Source organism: Monodon monoceros, unplaced genomic scaffold, assembly GCF_005190385.1.
Source record: "Monodon monoceros isolate NGI ecotype Baffin Bay Population unplaced genomic scaffold, NGI_Narwhal_1 Super_Scaffold_21, whole genome shotgun sequence".
Classification (NCBI taxonomy): Eukaryota; Metazoa; Chordata; class Mammalia; order Artiodactyla; family Monodontidae; genus Monodon; species Monodon monoceros.
Genome location: NW_021703778.1, coordinates 120052505 through 120071258, shown reverse-complemented (window position 1 = coordinate 120071258; position 18754 = coordinate 120052505). Strand labels below are relative to the sequence as shown.

Genomic DNA, 18754 nt, shown 5'->3' with positions numbered 1-18754 from the left:
TTGTTTGTTTTTGAAGTATAATTAATGTACAATACAATGTTAGTTCCTGTTACATAACATACATTTCAAAATGATCACCAGGATAAGTCTAGTTACAATGTGTACAAAGATATTACATAATTATTGACTATATTCCCCACACTGTACATTTTATACCTATGACATTTATTTTGCAACTGGAAATTTGTACCTCTTAATCTCCCTCACCTATTTCTCTCCTCCCCCAACTCCCCACTGGCAACCACCTGTTTGTTCTCTGTGTCTATGATTGTTTCTTTTTTATGTTGGTTCATTTGTTTTTCAGATTCCACATATAAGTGAAATCATACAGTATTTGTCTTTCTCTGTCTGACTTCTTTCACTTAGTGTAATGCCCTCTAGGTCCATCCATGTTGTCACAAATGGCAAAATTTCATTCTTTTCTATGGCTGAGTAATATTCCATTTTATATATATACCACATCTCTTTCTGATTATATTCTTTATGGAAGAAAATGAGGAGTTTGGGAATAAAAAAAGAATGATTTACCCTCTAGAAATTTACAGTCTAGTGCAAGTAGCAAGAAAAATAAACAGTAATTTATAAACAATGTGATAAATGCTATATAATAAACACAATGAAAGTACAGAGATAAGAATGACCATATTTCCAAGGTGAATATGGCAAGTTATAAACAAATAAGGCTAATATGAAATTGTTATCCATAAATGAAAAATAATCTACGGTTTTTAGGATATACCATTTTTATGAAAAACTTAATTTTCAAGAGAAATATGACAACATAGAAGAATTAAAATTTTAACTAGTAGATGATAAAGTTCTATTCACTTCCTTTAAGTATTCTCCTAAATGGAAAACAATTTAAGAGTATATTCTAGGGCTTCCCTGGTGGCACGGTGGTTGAGAATCCGCCTGCCAATGCAGGGGACATGGGTTCGAGCCCTGGTCCAGGAAGATCCCACATGCCGCGGAGCAACTAAGCCCGTGTGCCACAACTACTGAGCCCACGAGCCACAACTCCTGAAGCCCATATGCCTAGAGCCCGTGCTCCACAAGAGAAGCCACCACGAGAAGCCAGCGCACCGCAACAAAGAGTAGCTCCCGCTCGCCGCAACTAGAGAAAGCCCACATGCAGCAATGAAGACCCAATGCAGCCAAAAAACAAATTTAAAAAAAAAAAGTATATTCTAATTAGTTCAAGTTAACAAAAGGATAATTTGATCAAATTAGTACTAAAAGGGATTTTGAGAATTCATTTAGCCCACCTTCCTTACTCAGGGTAGAAATTATTGCAAATAGTTCTGATGGTCCAATTTTAGAAACAAAATGAAAGCTTCATTAATGGGGATATATTTCAACACCACCACCAGGAAATTCTCCACTATATTTCTATAGTTCATACCTGTGAGAAAATGTTTATGTTGTTATGTTTCTTATGGACCATTTTGTACCGATTGTTCATCAGTGGACTTCGCACAGATTTCATGTAAATAGCTCTCATTTCAGAATCTGTGTAGAGATTAAAAAAAATTTCAAATAGCAAAATTATTTAAATGAAAACTAACAAAGTATTTAACTTTGACCTATCCCAAATTCACATGATTCAAAACTTGTGGAACTATTTTACACAAAAGATATTTAATATATATTGAAACATGTCTAAAAATAATTATTCAAAAATGCAAAGTTAGGAGTTTTGCCTTTGACAGACCATCTAGTTGGGTGATCATGGACAACTTATTTAAGCTCTCTGCCTTAGCTATCTCTCTTCTCTGATAACGAAGATTAGGAGAGTGCCTTTTCATGAGAAATAAATGTACACAAAGACCTTAGAACTGTATCTCATTTATAGAAAGCATTCTATAAAACTAAAACATAAAAAATCCAGGCAAAAAAACCCTATACTTAAAAACATCAAAAGCCACAACCAATAGTAAGTATGTTTCATAATTTTCAGTCAAGCAAAAACTAGGAAACACAGGTTTTTATTTATGCCTACCTTTTTTTTTTAAGGTTGTAATCAGAAATCAACTTTAATTTTTGTCTCTCATTTCCCCTTACATATTTTTGGAGTGATTAAATTAATTAACGGGTTATTTTGAGGGATAACATTGCTAATTTAATGACTATCATGCTTGGGACAAGATGTATAAGCTTTTCTTTGAATAATATTCCCTTATCTCCATTCCATAGCTAGCTTCAACTATTAGATATTCTCCTGACTTAACTACCCACTTCTTACTCATGATAAATCCCTACAAAATTTAGTGAGATCTTTATTTCCAGTTTACTGTTTAAAAGGACTCAATCAAGGAGCTTTCAGAGATATTTTTTCGTTTGTTTTATAGATTTTTTTTTGGTATAATGCATATACAATAAAATTCATCCTCTTTAGGGTATAGTTCTGAGTCTTGACAAATGCATAGTTATGGCAACCACTATTCTATTTGCTGTTGCTATAGTTTTACCTTTTCCAGAATGTCATATAAATCAAAGTATATAGTATGTAACCTTTTGAATCTGGCTTTTTCCACAAAGCATAATTCATGTGAGATTCATAGGCCTATCATTTTTTAAAGTTATATAGCAAAGAGTACCTAAGAAATGAGGCTTAAAAAAAAAAAAAGGTAATGTGGATTTTGAGATTTTCTTAAAAAAAAAAAAACTTTGAAATCCTACATTTCAAACATACTGTTTCTAAATGGAGTTTCAGATCTCCCTACTCTCCATCCCAGCTGCTCCACCTTCAACCTTCCCAATTGCAGCAACTAAAGTCCTTCCTGCTGCTCAAGCCCACTGACTCCCTCTTTTTCTCTCTAATCCATCAGAAAATCCCATCAGCTGTACATAGCCAGAATCCAATCTTTCTCACCCTCTCACTGCCCCCACCTTGGTAGAAGCCACTAACATTCCTTGATTAGATTACTGCGATGGCCTCCTAAATGGTCTCTTTTTCCACCTTTGCTCCCAAATAGGCTGTTCTCAACACAGAAGCTAGAGCTATACTACTTAATATGGGCTGGCTGCTCATTCATTACTCTCTGATCTCACTTCCGACTACTCCCCTTCTCACTCATTCAATTCCAGTCACAATGCTGTTCCCTTGAACAAGCCAGGCACACTCCTGCTTCAGGGCCTTCACATTGGTTGTCATCTTTGCATCAACATTCTCCCACCAGATTATACAATACTACAGACCTGCAAAAGAAACCTTATTCTGCAAATCATATCAGTATCGGCGACATGGTACCGATAATTTTGTATTTAAAGCCTTTTTTCTTTAAAGTCACGGACCTTGGGAAACTTTGCTGTTTCAAATCATATCAGGCACTGCAGGAGCAGAATAATGGCAAGATTTGTGAAGGATAAGAATACAGAAGAGCCCACCACAATCTTTCCCATTTCTATTAAAGCCAATCTGAATCATCTGCTCTTAATATATTGTATAGAAGACCTGCTCAAGCATTGTTTGGGGAGACTGTTTTCTAAAAGTAGATCTCCCTTACCTTAGCAAATTTAATAAATTTAGCTTTGTGTCTCAGCTGGTTTTAAATTTAGCTTTGTGTCACACTGCTGGATTCCTCATCTCCTTCTAGTCTTTGATTAAATGTCACCTTCTCAATGTGGGCTACCCCTAATTACCTTACTTAAATTTGCAGCTTATCTGTTAATACCCCTAACTGCTGCCACTCCAAATCTTCATCTTACTCAACTCTTTTTGTTTTTCTGTAAAGTTTTCATCTTACACTAAATAATTTAGTTATTATGTATATTGCTTGTCTTCTTCCATTCAAATGTAAGCTTCATAAGAGAAGGGGGTTTTGTCCATTTCGCTCACAGATGCAGCTTTCTCAAGAACCTTACATAGTACTGGGCACATAGTAGGCACTAAATACTTGTTTAAATGAACATCTGACATTGAGCCAACTAGGTCATTCTGGAGAGACATAATCAAATTAGCAGAAGCCTATAAACAATCAACTCTCACATAAAGCAAATATTAACAGAATTTGAATGAAAATGACCAAGTATTTTACACATGACAAATTTAATTCCCTTTAAAGTCAAAGTTCTTTGGAAACTGACTAGAATATTTAAGTATAACCACATTAAAGGCATTGAAAATCAAAAGAAAAAGAAGCATCATTATATCACTTACCATTTATAGCCTGTGACAGTTGAGTCTCATCATTTAAAAAGTCAAGTAATGAGGAATCCTGTTCATTTTCTGACTCATCATTTTCATCTGATGAAACACATTCTGCATCTTCTTGGGAAAGTTCTGCTTCATCATCTAAAAACTTCCTAGCTACAAGCTAAGATAAATGAGAAAAAAGGAAGATGCCTTGAAGAAAATCATTTTATTTCTTCAAATAATTGGAAACAGTTCTGGAAAATGGATTTCTTGCCAGTGCTTTTAAGATCAAAAATAATAAAAACAGAAAACTGCAAGAAGAAATAATAAAGTAGTATACCTATTTAAAATTTCTTCTTTTAATTCTGTTATGAATAAAATAAAGTACAAGTCAGCATATCAGCTTGCTGAATGTTTCTTAATAAGCACAAAGTCTTCTGAGTCTTTCAGCTAATTAATTTTTTCCAGGAAAAATACAGTACCACAGAAAGACTGATCAGACAAAAATGTGCTGAGAATTCTTTTCCAAGAATGTGAATATTGGATAGAGATAAGAAAAACAATATAATTATTACAAAAGCAAATATTCTAAAACTCAGATTTGTCTCTATATTTTCTTCAATTTGAATATTAAATCCTCAATACACTAAAGTTTCTTCATTTAGTCATTCAAAATAACACAACACTGCAAGATAGTTTCAAAACACAAAGAGAAACTAAAATACCACACCTTAAGATTTTAATTCCAATACAAAAAGTAAAATTTGTGTCAAAATATTTTTTAATTTGGGGATTTTTTCCTGTAAGAAATTATAGAGAAAAATCTACTTCTATGTAAAATCTACTGTTCTTTACTAATTAAAAAATATATAGTATATTTATATAAAAATAAGAAACGGAAAAAAGTTTACCTTTGGGTGACTCAGTCTCTTTTGGACTTTGATGCCTCTTTTATTATGATCCTTGAAGTCTGCTGATTGTGGATCTCGTTTGCTAAAATTCTCACTCTCATCGCTAGATGATAAATCTAACTAAAATTCAATAAAATTCTTACATGAGAAAATATAATTGGAGTGTTGTATCTTAATGTGTTTCTCAAGGGTTATTGCTTCTGTTTTCATTTTTCCTTTTTAAATAGTTGACCTAACATTTTCTTGTTAGAAAAATAAAATGCTCTTACAACTCAGAGCCATGTTATAAATACACAATACTTAAGAATTTAAAAGTTAGGTAATTCTAAGTACTAAAATAATAAATTAGGTAATATAAATAATACTAGTATAGTATTCATTTAATTTTGTATGAAATTGAATGTATCTGATGAAAACTTGTGTTTTTAGTTTAACTCTTTCCTTTAGAAGACCCTGAAGGGCTTCACAAAAAAAAATTAAGTCTGTAAATACAGCTATCAAAATTAGTCCAAACATACATGAGTCCTTTCAAACTAAGAAACCAATATAACAACAAATTTTGACTATGAAACCTACTATAATATCTCTTACAGAATAATATAAAACCAATCAAAAGAATCAAAAGAAATTTATCAAAATAATTTCAATTAACAGGAATAATTTTAGGTTAAAGTAGATTGAGCATCAGGATTATCAATATTTTAATTCACTTATAGTAAGTCAATCAGACATTCTAGTTCAAGTAGCAAGTTAAAGCAATTTTTCTAATGAAGTTTTATATGAGTATACAAAGTTAATATGGACTGACTGCATTTTCAATTAATTTTGCACAAATTATACTAGTTTGTATTAGAGAATTAAAACACACAAGATTTCCTAATCTCAAAATTTAGCTATCAGCTATAAACTGATGACAAATGAATACTATTAGCCTTAAGACCTGCCCCCCGACCCAGATTTCACATTCTCATAGTTGTCAATGTCTTGTCAATGCCTGCCAGACACTGTCACTTTACTATCCCACATGAACTTCAAACATTTTCAACACTGAACTTACCACTCTTTCTTGTTTTCTCTAAAGATGTGACACATCTGCCAACTAGCCCAAGCCAAAACCAGAGAGTCATCGTGGACTCCTTCTTTTCCTTCTTTCAAGCCCATTCAGTAAGCAAATGAAAGAATAAGGCCTTCCAAAAACTCACCCAGATTTTTCTCCAATTTTACTTCCTGGTACTTTTTGTCTTTACAATCCAACCACAAGAGATGCTGTTTCCCCACTTTGTGTCCTTCTTTAAGCTTTTGGGGAATGCCTTCCTTTCTCCCTTCTCTTCCCTAACTGCCACAGATGCTTTAGGATTTAAGTAAGGTGTTATCTTCAAGAAGCTTGCCAGAACTCCCAAGGTCTAGGTTAAGGGTTTATCTTTTCTTATCACTTAACTTAAAAAATTATATGGAAATTATCCGCTTACTATCTATCCTTCCTATTAGATTGCAGGCTTAACAATACGAGGAAATAATCTTTACGGTATACCCAACATCTTACACAGTAGATATAAAGTAGGTATTTAATCTGAATTGCTGGAGTGTACTGACAAAAATAGGAATAGTTTTTTGAAGGAGTTTAAAATTAAAATAGAAATTCCAGTCACATAGGATTTACTATCTATTTTTCTGTTAAACATATACCCATAAGATCAAACATACCTATGGTCATCTATACAGATATTTCTCTTGTAATATTTATTTCAAAAGGAATTACTATACATTATTTGTTATTTACTTACTCTGTTTGGAGGAACCCTGCGCTTTTTGACAGCATGAAGTGGAGAATCAACTTCGCTATTTTTCTGATTCTAGATAAAGTAGATAAATAAAGTAAAAAGTTAAAAAAAATAGTTTTAAGGGGAACAAAAGGACTTCCCTGGCAGTCCCGTGGTTAAGACTCCATGCTTCCAAGGCCGGGGGTGTGGGTTCGATACCTGGTTGGGGAACTAAGATCCCACATGCCATGCGGCATGGCCAAAAAAAAAATAAGAGGAACAAAACATTTTATGTGATCATGTTATTGTGATTATTGAATGACTCACCTCAGGGGACTCCAAAACATTTCCTTTTGTCTTTTTACTTTTTCTTCGGAAAATCTCATCATCTTCACTTTCACTGCTTGTTAACTGTTCATCTATAACTTATTAAAAAATAATGAATCTGGTCAACAGATTTAAGTTTATCCAACCACAACTATCTATTTTATTTATGGGTCCAATAAGAATTGTTTCTGGCAACCTCAACATTTATTCACTCTCAAACAAGATAGTTCTTTAGAAATTTGGCCCAAAAATCAGCATGGGAAAAAACAGAAAAATAAAAACAATGCCAGTGAAGAAATTAAGACATGATAACTCTTGGTAATAAACATATATTTAACTCAGGTTCAGTTTTACAAATTAACTGAAAAAAGTCCAGAAGAGTGCAAAATACAATTTTATTAGTCTTATTCGTTCTAGAATTCATCTCTAAAATCTACTATAGTCTTTCTGCCCTTTGTGTCTTATTCTCTTTCTAGTTGAAGGCTACAAAACAATATATGAAAAGATTTTTTTTAATGTATGTATGTACATATGTGTACATATACATATTTGTGAGTAAGTGTAAAATAAAAATTGGTAGTCACCCAAATGTTGTAATTGGAACAAGACATTCGTGGGTAGAAAGAATGTTAAAAAACAAAAAACTCATGTGAAATCAAATCCTTCAAGTTTTCAGATACTTAAAGTTCTATTTCTGTACTTGCATAAAATTTTGACAGAAGACACCTTCTATGTGTTTTTATGAAACCTTCTATAAAAGCCCTGTGGTTGTTTTAAGATATGTTCATAAATCCTCTGATATGCCTGCTTTTCAAGAGTTGGATCATAATTCTTCTACCCTTGAGGGTGGGCCACACTTGGTCACTTGCTTCTAACAGAAGAATATAATGGAAGTGAAGGTGTGTTACTTCAGAGTCTAGGTCATAAGAGGTCTCATCCTTGCTCTCTTTCTGGACTCATTCACTCTGGAGGAAGCCAAATGCTATATAATAAGAATAGAGGAAGTAACCCAATGGAGAGGCAAACATGGCAAGAAACTGAGGCCTCTTAACCAATGGCAATGTAATCCTCCAAGCTTATTCAAGCCTTCAGATAACTGTAGCCCTGGCCAACGTCTTGACTGCAACCTCATAAAATATCCGTAGTCAGAACTCTGAGCTAAAGAGTCCAAAGAAACGGTGAAATAATATATGCTGTCCAAAGGAACAGTGAAATAATATATGTTGTTTTAAGTCATTAAGTTGTGGAGGAAATCTGTTATGCAGCAAGAGATAAATGACACAGATTTTGGTACCTGGAAATAGGGAATTACCATACCAAAACCCAAAACTGTGGACATAAATTTAGAACTAGAGAGTGGGCAGAAGCTGAAAGGATTTTTGAGGAAAGTTTTAGTGAAAGCTTGAAGAGCCTCAAAGGAATTGTTTGTAGGAAGATTAATGGCCATTTAGGAGGCCATGGGTGAGGGCTTAGAAAGAAGTAAGAAAAACCTTATTAGAAATTATAGGAAAGAGGATCCTTAATGTAGTGCCAGAAAGTTTAGCAACATTGTGGTAACACAGAAAGTAGAAAATGTACCTAATGGGACTTCCCTGGCAGTCCAGTGGTTAAGACTTCGCCTTCCAATGCAGGGGGTTCAGGTTCGATCCCTGGTCTGGGAGCTAAGATCCCACATGCCTCGTGGCCAAAAAAAAAAAAAAACCCAAAATGAAAATATACCTAATGAATGAGGTGATCTAAGTAAGGAGATTTCCAGACAAAATGTTTAAGGTATTACCTATGCTTCTTCCTGTTTAAGTAAAATGTGAAAGGAGAGAGAGGAACTAAAGAAAGTACTGTTAAACAGGAAACAGTTGAGACTTGCTGGTTTTGAAGATTAACAGCTTCTCCAGCTGGCAAACAATATTAAATTAAGAAATGTTCCAGGCAAAGATCTAATCTAGAAGACTGCTAAGAAGCTATTGTGCAAATGGTGCTGAAGGTGTAACTGTAAATGCTTTAAGATCTCAGAAAGATCAAAGGTGGTACCTTAGAGTACCATTCAGTCAGATAAAACGCCCTCCAAACATTTTAAAGATGTCTCTTACATTTCCTCTCAAACAACAGGCCTTCTAAGAAGATTAGGGAACTATCTCTAGACATCTTTGGCTTTGGAGAAGCCAAAGGTAGAGAAGGACTTACCTCCAAAAGATTTGTGGGCACAGCTAGTGTCTAATGGAATGAACCTCAAATAAGATTCACAAGAGATCCACAAAGATTTATGAGAATTATAAGCGACGAAACACAGCCAGCTACAACTAAAAGGGGCAGAGACAGTACAAAATGAAAAGAGGCCTTTGGATCCCCAAATTTTCACTAAAAGGAAGCAGGCTGAGAAAACTCCACAGATGCTGCCTGTTACAAAATTGAACCGAGCATCCAGAGTACAAAGCCAAGAACCATGGAGAATTATTAGCAGGCTTTGAGTACTAATCAAGAAACTTCCAATCTCAGCTCTGCTAGATTTTAGAATTGCTATGGACCAGAGATTCCTGTGTGCCTCCCATCACCCTCCCCCACTTTCAAATAAGCCATCTTGGAAGCAGATTCTACATGCCCAGTCAAGTGTTCAGATGAGTGCAACCCCAAGTGAAATCTTGACTATAACCCTAAGAGAAAGCCAGAACCACCCAGTTAAGCAACTCTCAAATTCCTAAACTACAGAAACTGTGAGATGTTATTTTAAGCCACTAATTTAAGGGGAGTAATTTTTTACACAACAATAAAAAACTAATACAAACTCACAGAGTAAATTTCTCCTCACACTCTATACTAATAAAACATCTACCCAGACAGATAAACTTGAATAAATTCTTTTTGTAGATGATCACTATATAATTCAACTCATTTTCCTTTTTTCATTATCTTCTATGGAAGCCACAGTTAAATGCAGGGCTCAGCTACAATAAGCAAATCATTCCAGGAGGCTTTCCTTTTAACTGCTTTAGTGGTGTTTTAATCAACTATTATTGTATACATATATAACATGGCATATTATCCTAAGTCTTCTATTTCAGTTAAGTGGAATAATAAATACTAAGTAAATATTCCCTAATAAATTGTTCCTTAATGTATATGTATTCAGAATTATATTGCCCATGGTTAGTAGTTAAGTACAATGCTAGAAAAAAAGTTTTAATGCAAATATGACACAAGGAAAAATTATCTCACCCATTAACACAGACTTAATATAAAGGTGTTAAAGCAAATACTAAAGGATCACAGGCAACATACTTAGTAAAAATACACATGTCAGAGTACCTCCAGAACTATGCAGAACAGTCAGTTTTTAAACAACAACTGTATTTCCAGAACTTATTTTAAATAAGTTTTTATCTTAAATAAAACATTCATTAATCATGCCCTTGATGCTAATGAGAACAGATAAGAAAAAGATTTACAAAGGAAATTCTCATTTTACCCTACAACTATTCTTTTTCCTCAGCCATAAAGAATAAAATTCATAAATGGCCTGCTATAATAATCTACACACAAACTAGAGTTGGGTTCTATAACAGGATCTAAAGGATACTTAAATCATTTTAATACTAAACATCTATTTTCTGGGTTTTCTGTAGAATTAGATCACAGAAATCCAAAGATTCCTATAGATCTGCTATGGTCTCATCTCAATCTTCCAAATACAGTCTTATTTCTAAATTTTGCTATATAAATCCTCTACTTTATACTATCCCACCAAAATCTTACACTTCCTGCTTTCCCTTTGTTTTCACCATTTTATAACATCCAAATTCCCTCCTGATTATTTTCAGCATATCCAAATCATGAATATTCCTGAGGAGCCAAAATGGAAACCTTCCTTTGAAGTCAACATTTCCAATCTAATCCAGTTCAAAATGTTTTCATCTTCTGAACCTCCTAGATGTCTGCCATCTTATTATTCACTTGGTAGTTATTTCCATGTTTTACTGGTATCTTTTCAAATGTATATGTCACACATCTGTTTGTGTTTTACAATAAAGGGCTAGAGCCAAATCTTACACTTCTACACTTCACAGTGCCTAGCAAAATACCTTTCCTATGGCATACATGCCATAAGTATATGCAGATAAAATAAATACTGGATCAGTAAGCATCAACTTAAGAAATATACAGTACATCGATTACCTAATTCAATACACCATATACTGAGAAACTACATTTGAAAAATTATAGAATATGATCCAAAGTAATCATTCTAGAAAGATTTGTATTTTATAAAGATGGAATCTTACCTTTAGCAGAACGGCAGGATTGATGCAGATTGATTTGCTCCCTGCTGTTAGCCTTTTCTATAGAAAGTCCCAAATCATCAAAAGTTGAATTCAATGTTTCTTTGAAACTTTGTAGATTTATTTTTCCCTTATTGGAATCTGACTTCCTAGCCATTTCTATTCTCTTCTTAGAAAATGAGTTTGGCATGTTTGATTGAGAAAGTGGTGTACTCATAACTTTCTCTCTTACTGGCAATGAAAATTGAGAATAACCAGGAGACATAAATTCTTTATTTTTTGTTGCATTCATTGGAAAACATGCAAAAGTTGGACTCCGCTTATCTTCACTTGATGGGTTAGTAATGGTTACACTCGTAGAACTATCAACATGGTCTCTTGATATTACTGCTTGATTTGAAACATAATTCACATCATTTATCTCCTTAATGTCTAAACACCCTCCAGATAGATCATCTAAAATTTTATTCTTATTTGTATCTGATGCATGTTCTAGTATTTCATCATCAGTATCTGGACTACAAAATCCTAAATCAAAGGTAACAGAAAATAAATCCTTAGAGCAGTCAAAACCATATTCATCATTCTTCAGTTTTTCCTCATGTACACCTCTCAAATCTTCATGAGATTTCCAACTATTCGTATCACCGATAATTTGATCTTGGGGTTCAGAATTATTGCCTATCAAAAGTTCATCAGAAATTAAGAACTGAGAGCCCAGTGCCATTTCACTTAGAGAAGTTTTGTCTGACACACATAAAGATTTGCATTTACTGTTCAAGGGAGGAAGGTTCACATCATTACACTCTGTATTAACATCCTCAAATAATAGCAAACTCTCATCCTGATCAGTATGCAATATTGGGAGGCCACTGTTATCAACATCATGATTCTTTTCTTCAACAAAATACTTTGGAGGGCCAGCGTTTATTTGAATATGATGGTTGGATACTAAATGTTCATTTTTAATATCTTTATTATAGTAACAGAAGCTTGGTTCAGCAGAAATCTTATCATTAATTGTACCATAAAGGCAACTTTTTTCAGAAGGATGAGTAATAAATTTAAGTGAACTCAATTCTAAATTCTGTTGAGAATTTATAGTTGAATGTGACATCAAACAGGTGGATTTGTCATTTTGTAAACACTCTGTGTAGGGTACAGAAAGCAAGTTCTCAAGTGCAGAACCCTTAGAAATTTCATATTCCAAATTTGAGAGTGCACTAAGAGGTGGAGGAGAATGAGATAAAAATCTCTCTACATTAGCTAGCACCTCTTTTGTTAATGAATGACAATTATAAAATTTGTCATCTGTTCTAGCTATATAAAGCTCATCCTCAAATGGAAAAAATAAGCTAGATGAAAGAGACTTCTCATCACTGAAACTGTTATAACCAGAATCTAAAAAATTTCCAGTAAATGAACTAGTAGATTTATTTGTAAACTGACAATCTGCTAATAATCCACATGACCGATTACCTACATTTTCACTGATAGCACATGTGGCAGCAACTTCATCTGTATCTGATACTCTTTTATCATTTAGTAGGTCTACCTGAAAAATATTTTTAGCAGTAGAACTGCCATCAGTATCTAAAGGCCCCATAACAACCTCCTTATGTTCTTTTGTAGGTTGATCTTTTTTCAGTTCTTTGGAAGCTTTTTTTTTTAGAGAAGCAATTTCAGTTGGTTTGATACGAATTTGTTTAAAAATTTCAGCACATTCTTCATCAGATTCCTTCATTGAGAGTGATTTGCCTTGATTTATGTTCTTTGTAAATGAAGATTTCTTGTTACTAGTAAAGATGCCATTGGCAAAAGGATTATATTCATTCCTGGGAGTACTAGATGTTGAGCTAACATCTTCCATTTGTAAATAAGATTTAATTTCCAATTCATAGCTGCATTCTCCCTATAAAGAAGGAAAATGAAAAAGTCACAGGAAAACAAAACAAAAAAACAATTCTAAAGATAAGTTTTACTCTGCTAAAATATTTTCTAAACAATATTACATTATTCAAATAATTTTTTATACCTTAAAAACTTATTCCAAGTCAAACAAAATAGAAATGACACTACTGTGAAATTATCATAAATTATCTTTTATCAGTTAATATTTTTGTATTCCCAGTACCAAGTACATGAGAGACCCATGATAACTATTTGGAGAAAGTACAAATTAATACATAGAATATGATTATAAATACTTTTTTCACTTCTGACATTTAATTGAACAATTATTCTAATTTTCTAAAAGTAGATATTTAAGAAATTAATATATATAAATGAAAAACACACATATGTATGTTAAATTTACTCTCTTGATGAAGGTAAACTAGGAACAGCTTTTGAAACATCTGAAATAATGGTACCTGTATGTCTTCTAGGCTGTAAGCTAGAATATACTGTTTTTAACAAATTTCCCAAGAACACTTCTAGTGAATTTCCAAGTCTTACTTATCTCTAAATCTAAAACTACAGTCCCCACCATCCCTGACGCATCCTTCCCTCTTGCCCATGAATGCCACTTTAGTCAGGATTCTTCTACTCTTCAGGGACTTAAGCAATTAATTCTCCACTTTTTGAATAATAAATACAGTAAATATTAATGTGAAAATGTCTGTCTCCCTGCTAGCATATACGCTCCCTATAGAATATTTTATCTGACTTCTTCACCAATGTAGCCACAGGGCCTAGAACAAACCATGCCATGTAGAAGGCACTAAATAAATGTGTTACTTTGATGCACAGGCTTTGCTGGGATCCAAAAATAATTACTTTATTTACATGTATTCATGAACAACAGCTAATAAAAATAGCAGCTACAATCTACTGAGTAATTACTATGTGCCAGTTTCTATTCTAATTGCTTTATGTGTATTAAGCCACTTAATCCTCACAACAATCTTATGAAGAAAGTATTATCATTATCCCCATTTTACAGATAAAACTGAGGCACAAAGAGGTTAAGTAACTTACAGATGCACAATTAGTAAGAGGTAAAGTTGGGCTTCTAACCCAGGCATTTTCGATTTCACACTCATAATACATTCATCATTCTGACTCTCTCAAGGAAGAATAATCAGGAAACTGCTCAAGAAATCACTAAATCTCTCAACTACCACCAGGATAAAAGAGACATACCAAATAACCTATATGATATAGAACATTTATGCAGATCCCAATCTAACAATAATCCTAAATTAGCTTTGCAAACAGTTTATATAAATCATTAAATGGGAATTCCCTGGAGGTCTATTGGTTAGGACTCAATGCTTTCACTGCTGGGGCCCAGGTTCAACCCCTGGTCAGGGAATTAAGATCCTGCAAGCCATGCAGCATGGCCAAAAAAAAATTTTAAATAAAAGAAAATTTTTTTAAATCATTAAATATATTAAAATTTTACTCTGGTCTATCAATATTCACAGATGACATTCTTCGAACTAGGTCTACTTCTCCTAAGACAGAAAACTAGTTCCTCACTGAGATCACAAGAAGCTATATAGAAAAAACAAAAATAGTCTAGCTATGATTATTTATAATAAATACTTGTTTCTTATAATAAAGACTTCAAATTAAGAAGAATAAAGATTAAGTATTCTAGTTTCACTGGCATACAAGCAAGAGAAAGTTACAGTAGAACCCTACCTCTTCATGTCTCATTCCTTCTATCATTTGCATAATGTTTACGAAATGGCGACATCGATCTGAATGGTTGACTTGATATGTAGGTAAAGGATGATCCTGCCACAGTCTCCATTCAGAGAGAGAGAGTTGATGAATTCCAGTGGTTGGTTCTTGAGTCTTGATTAATGATAATTTAACATAATAAAAACACACATACTCAGATTTCACACACTGATTAAAAAAATACTTAATATACAGATAGCCTACCATAAATAATTTTAGGTATTTTATACTAAATTTAGGTATTTTCAACTAAAATCTCAGGAGAAAAAAGAAAATAATTTTATAAAGTACAAAGATGTCCTTTTAAACACATTTTTAAAATAACTGTTACATGTATTGCTTTTAAAATTAGAAAGAAAACAATAAATGTCATTAAAAATGAAATACACAAATAAATAAATGTTATATGAGTTACTAGTTCGCCATATTCCTGTTTATATAGTCCCATGTTAAGAGCAAATATTTAAGAAAATGTGTGGCTTCAAAATTACTATTATGCTAGATTTATATTCTATAATCTAATAAAGAGGCAGTCATAATCTCTCAGTGATACTGATCCCAATTCTTCATGCCTACTGCCATTTCTCACTTTCCCTGTTAGTGAATAAAATACAAATTCTCAAGAGCCATATATTTCTAGCCCTATAAATCTTCCCAAAGGAATCTTCCTTGAGGTTGTTTTTCTAGTTCTCTAGGTTCATATGTAACCTTTGCTCAATTCTCTTGACTTTCATTAAGTTCATCAATAATTTGTTCATAGTAAACAAAATAAACAAGTCTAAGATCCAATTTAAAGTTTTACTGTAATTTCAAAACAAAAATTGAAAACAAGTTTGTACAAAGATGCTCATGACAGCCTAATTTTATATTAGTAATATACTGAAAATAATTCTAAAACATGACAGGGAAAGAGCCAAATTATGGTATATTGCAGAGCAACATAACAATCATATAAATTACACCTACACAGACATGTTCATATGCAGAAAGTAATAAGAAAAGTCAGAACTTATGTAAATATATTACAGTCATGTAAAAATATATATACAATAAGGAATACAAGAAAATTAGTAGTTTTACCAAATTAGACTTTAATATTCTTTTTTACACTGCTTACATTCTTAATTTTTACATAAGTTGACATTCTGATCATGAACATTCATTCTCTTTACTTCCAAAGCTATTGCACAGTCGCTATAAAAAGCATCTGAAAACATGTTCAACTTACTGGTCTGTTCTCCTCATTCTGTAAAGATAGAAACTGAATTTGAGGCAATGTTATTTCCTTAATTTCATCAGTGTCTCTTAATCTATATCGTCTGTTCCATAATTTAAATTCTTCTTCTGATAAGAACCAATCATTCTTTGAATTACTCTGCCTCATTCCTATAAGTTTAAAAAATAATTGAAAAGAGGTTTAAAAAAATCTGCCAGGCAAACACAAAATATATGACATCAACTCAAACGCTCTACCTGTTTTTGTCTACTCATCTCTGCTAAACCACTGATTCTATACCTTAAAATTAGTGTTCTTCATATAAACACTCTGGTTATCACTTCCTGCTTCTACATATCTCCTAAACTTCTCTCACCTCTTTGAAAGTACTAGTGCACCCTTCCATCTAGAGCTAACCTTTGGTAATGACTTTATTAGCAAAACATCACCAGGCAGCTAGGCTCTCAGTCCTGGTTTCCTTTGGACTCTCTCCATTTTGTTGTCTAAGACCTGGCAGGAAACAGATAACTCACAGATGAAAACTAGTATCATGATTCTAGCATAACATTATCGGAAAAGTTATCTGAAACTGGTGTGGGGGTGGGGGAGATGCCAAGACTAAAGTCTTAAATGGGGCGGGGGGGGGGGGGTTGAAAGGGGATAGGAAAGACCTACTGCTTTAAAAAATGACATAATAATATACTTCTTAAAAAGTGTATCATAAATTAACCTTTTTTTAATTTCCATAATCTTTATGAAGGAAAACAATCACCAACATGGAAAGGATAAAAAATACAAACTTATAACTCTGGTCCCAATACAGATGAGGGCAGAAAAAAAAAATCAGAAAGACTACTGAATTAGGAATCAGGAAGCTTCTGTCTTAGCTAGTCCCAAATATTATATAGAAAGCTTTTATAAAATAAGGGGTTTGAACTAGGTGATCTCTCAGGTCCCTTTCAGATTTAGCAATCTGAGGCACTAAGGCTTTTGAAGTAGAAAGGTATTCCATTCTCCTAGTCACTTTAAATAAACTCAGGCCTCTAAGCCCAAATGAATTATATACTAATACATAGACGATGACATTCATACACACTATCTTGGCAAGATGAATCACTGACACTTGAAAAATCAGAGAAAACGGAAGAAAAAAAGCACAGAAAAATGAACATGAGCTAACATTATCTCAATTTTTAAAAAAGGACAGGTTCTAGACTTTTACCATCCATCCCTAGTAACATTTTATAAACAATCATTAAACATATGGTTAACATTTATAAAAATAAAATGATCACTAAGAAAAATGTATGCCAACCTAATCAAGTTTTTTAATAAATTCAAGAGAATTCAAAATACATACTATCTTTTCATTTTAACCCAAAATTTAGCAAAGTCTTGTAAAATGACAGGTATATTCCTATTAAGTGGATTTGCATTAGGTTTAATAGGCATATCCAAAAAGCACTGATTAATGGCTCTGAGTTAAGGGAAAGAACATTAACAAATTTAAGTGAGTAAGTCCAAAGCAGGTGCCTAGGAGGGAAAGAACTTTGAAACTTCATGGTAATGAAAACCAGTAGAACAATCAGTTGAACAAATCTGAGAGGTACTGTCTTCAAATACATAAAGAACTGCCACCTACGTAAACCAAAGATCAAATCCACTCTTTGTGTCTAGAAGCTGTTGGCAAAGAAAGTCGCCTGCCATTTCAGTAAACAAAGGATGATGGGGCCATCAAGCCATCAGCCACTGCAGCTGCCCCCAAGGGGGTTTCAGCATGGAGAAAAACAGGATACTGGCCCCAGATAGTTAAGATGTATATCAAAGGTATAATTTTAATGAGCCCAAACTCTTGCATCTTCCCATACATAAAAAAGCACTAAAATCATTAACTTGAGACGTCTGGTTTTTGTGATTAGCAGTAATCTTTTGATGCTCAACTACTAGGGTTCTTTTTCAGCAAAAACTCCTATATATCCTGGCTCCTCCTATACCTCTTTGGACCAGTCCCTCAGAGCTGTCTGAGAGGCTGCCTTCCTGGGCTACAGTCCTCAGTAATACCCCAAATAAAACATAATTCTCAACTTTTACATTGTGCATTCTTTTTCAGTTGGCAAAGCCAAAACTAAATCAATGAGCAAAAGGTACAAAGCCAGATTTTTTTTTTCAACATAGGGACTTCTTCTATATGGACTATTCAACAATGGAATGAACCCTCATAAAAGAATACGATTTCCATTAACAAAGATGTTCAAGTTGAGGCTGGATATACATTTAACAAGAATGCTACAGAAAACATCCCTACCTTGGTAAGTAATTGGACCAGATGACCCCCAAGATTTCTTCCAAATCTTAGAATATAATTACATGATTTTATGATTCTTTAAAAGCTTACCTTAAAGATTAAATAAAATTTTTTTAAAAAGTTTTTGTTTCTCATTTTT

At 33.2% G+C, this 18754-nt stretch overlaps 1 protein-coding gene across 4 annotated transcripts in view; it reads right to left on the bottom strand.

Annotated features, from left to right (window-relative positions):
* FANCM (FA complementation group M) overlaps window positions 1-18754 on the bottom strand; it is a 56913-nt gene that overhangs the window by 8176 nt on the left and 29983 nt on the right. For 3 of the 4 annotated variants that reach the window (XM_029238178.1, XM_029238177.1, XM_029238179.1), the window contains 8 exons: window positions 16323-16480; window positions 15053-15208; window positions 11408-13316; window positions 7134-7225; window positions 6831-6899; window positions 5047-5166; window positions 4160-4316; window positions 1403-1509 (listed from right to left, as the gene is read on the bottom strand). In XM_029238178.1, the coding sequence (XP_029094011.1) occupies window positions 1403-1509; window positions 4160-4316; window positions 5047-5166; window positions 6831-6899; window positions 7134-7225; window positions 11408-13316; window positions 15053-15208; window positions 16323-16480 (2768 nt within the window). Of the gene's footprint in view, window positions 1-1402; window positions 1510-4159; window positions 4317-5046; window positions 5167-6830; window positions 6900-7133; window positions 7232-11407; window positions 13317-15052; window positions 15209-16322; window positions 16481-18754 lie in introns of all 4 variants that reach the window. The other variant, XM_029238176.1, reaches the window with a different exon arrangement.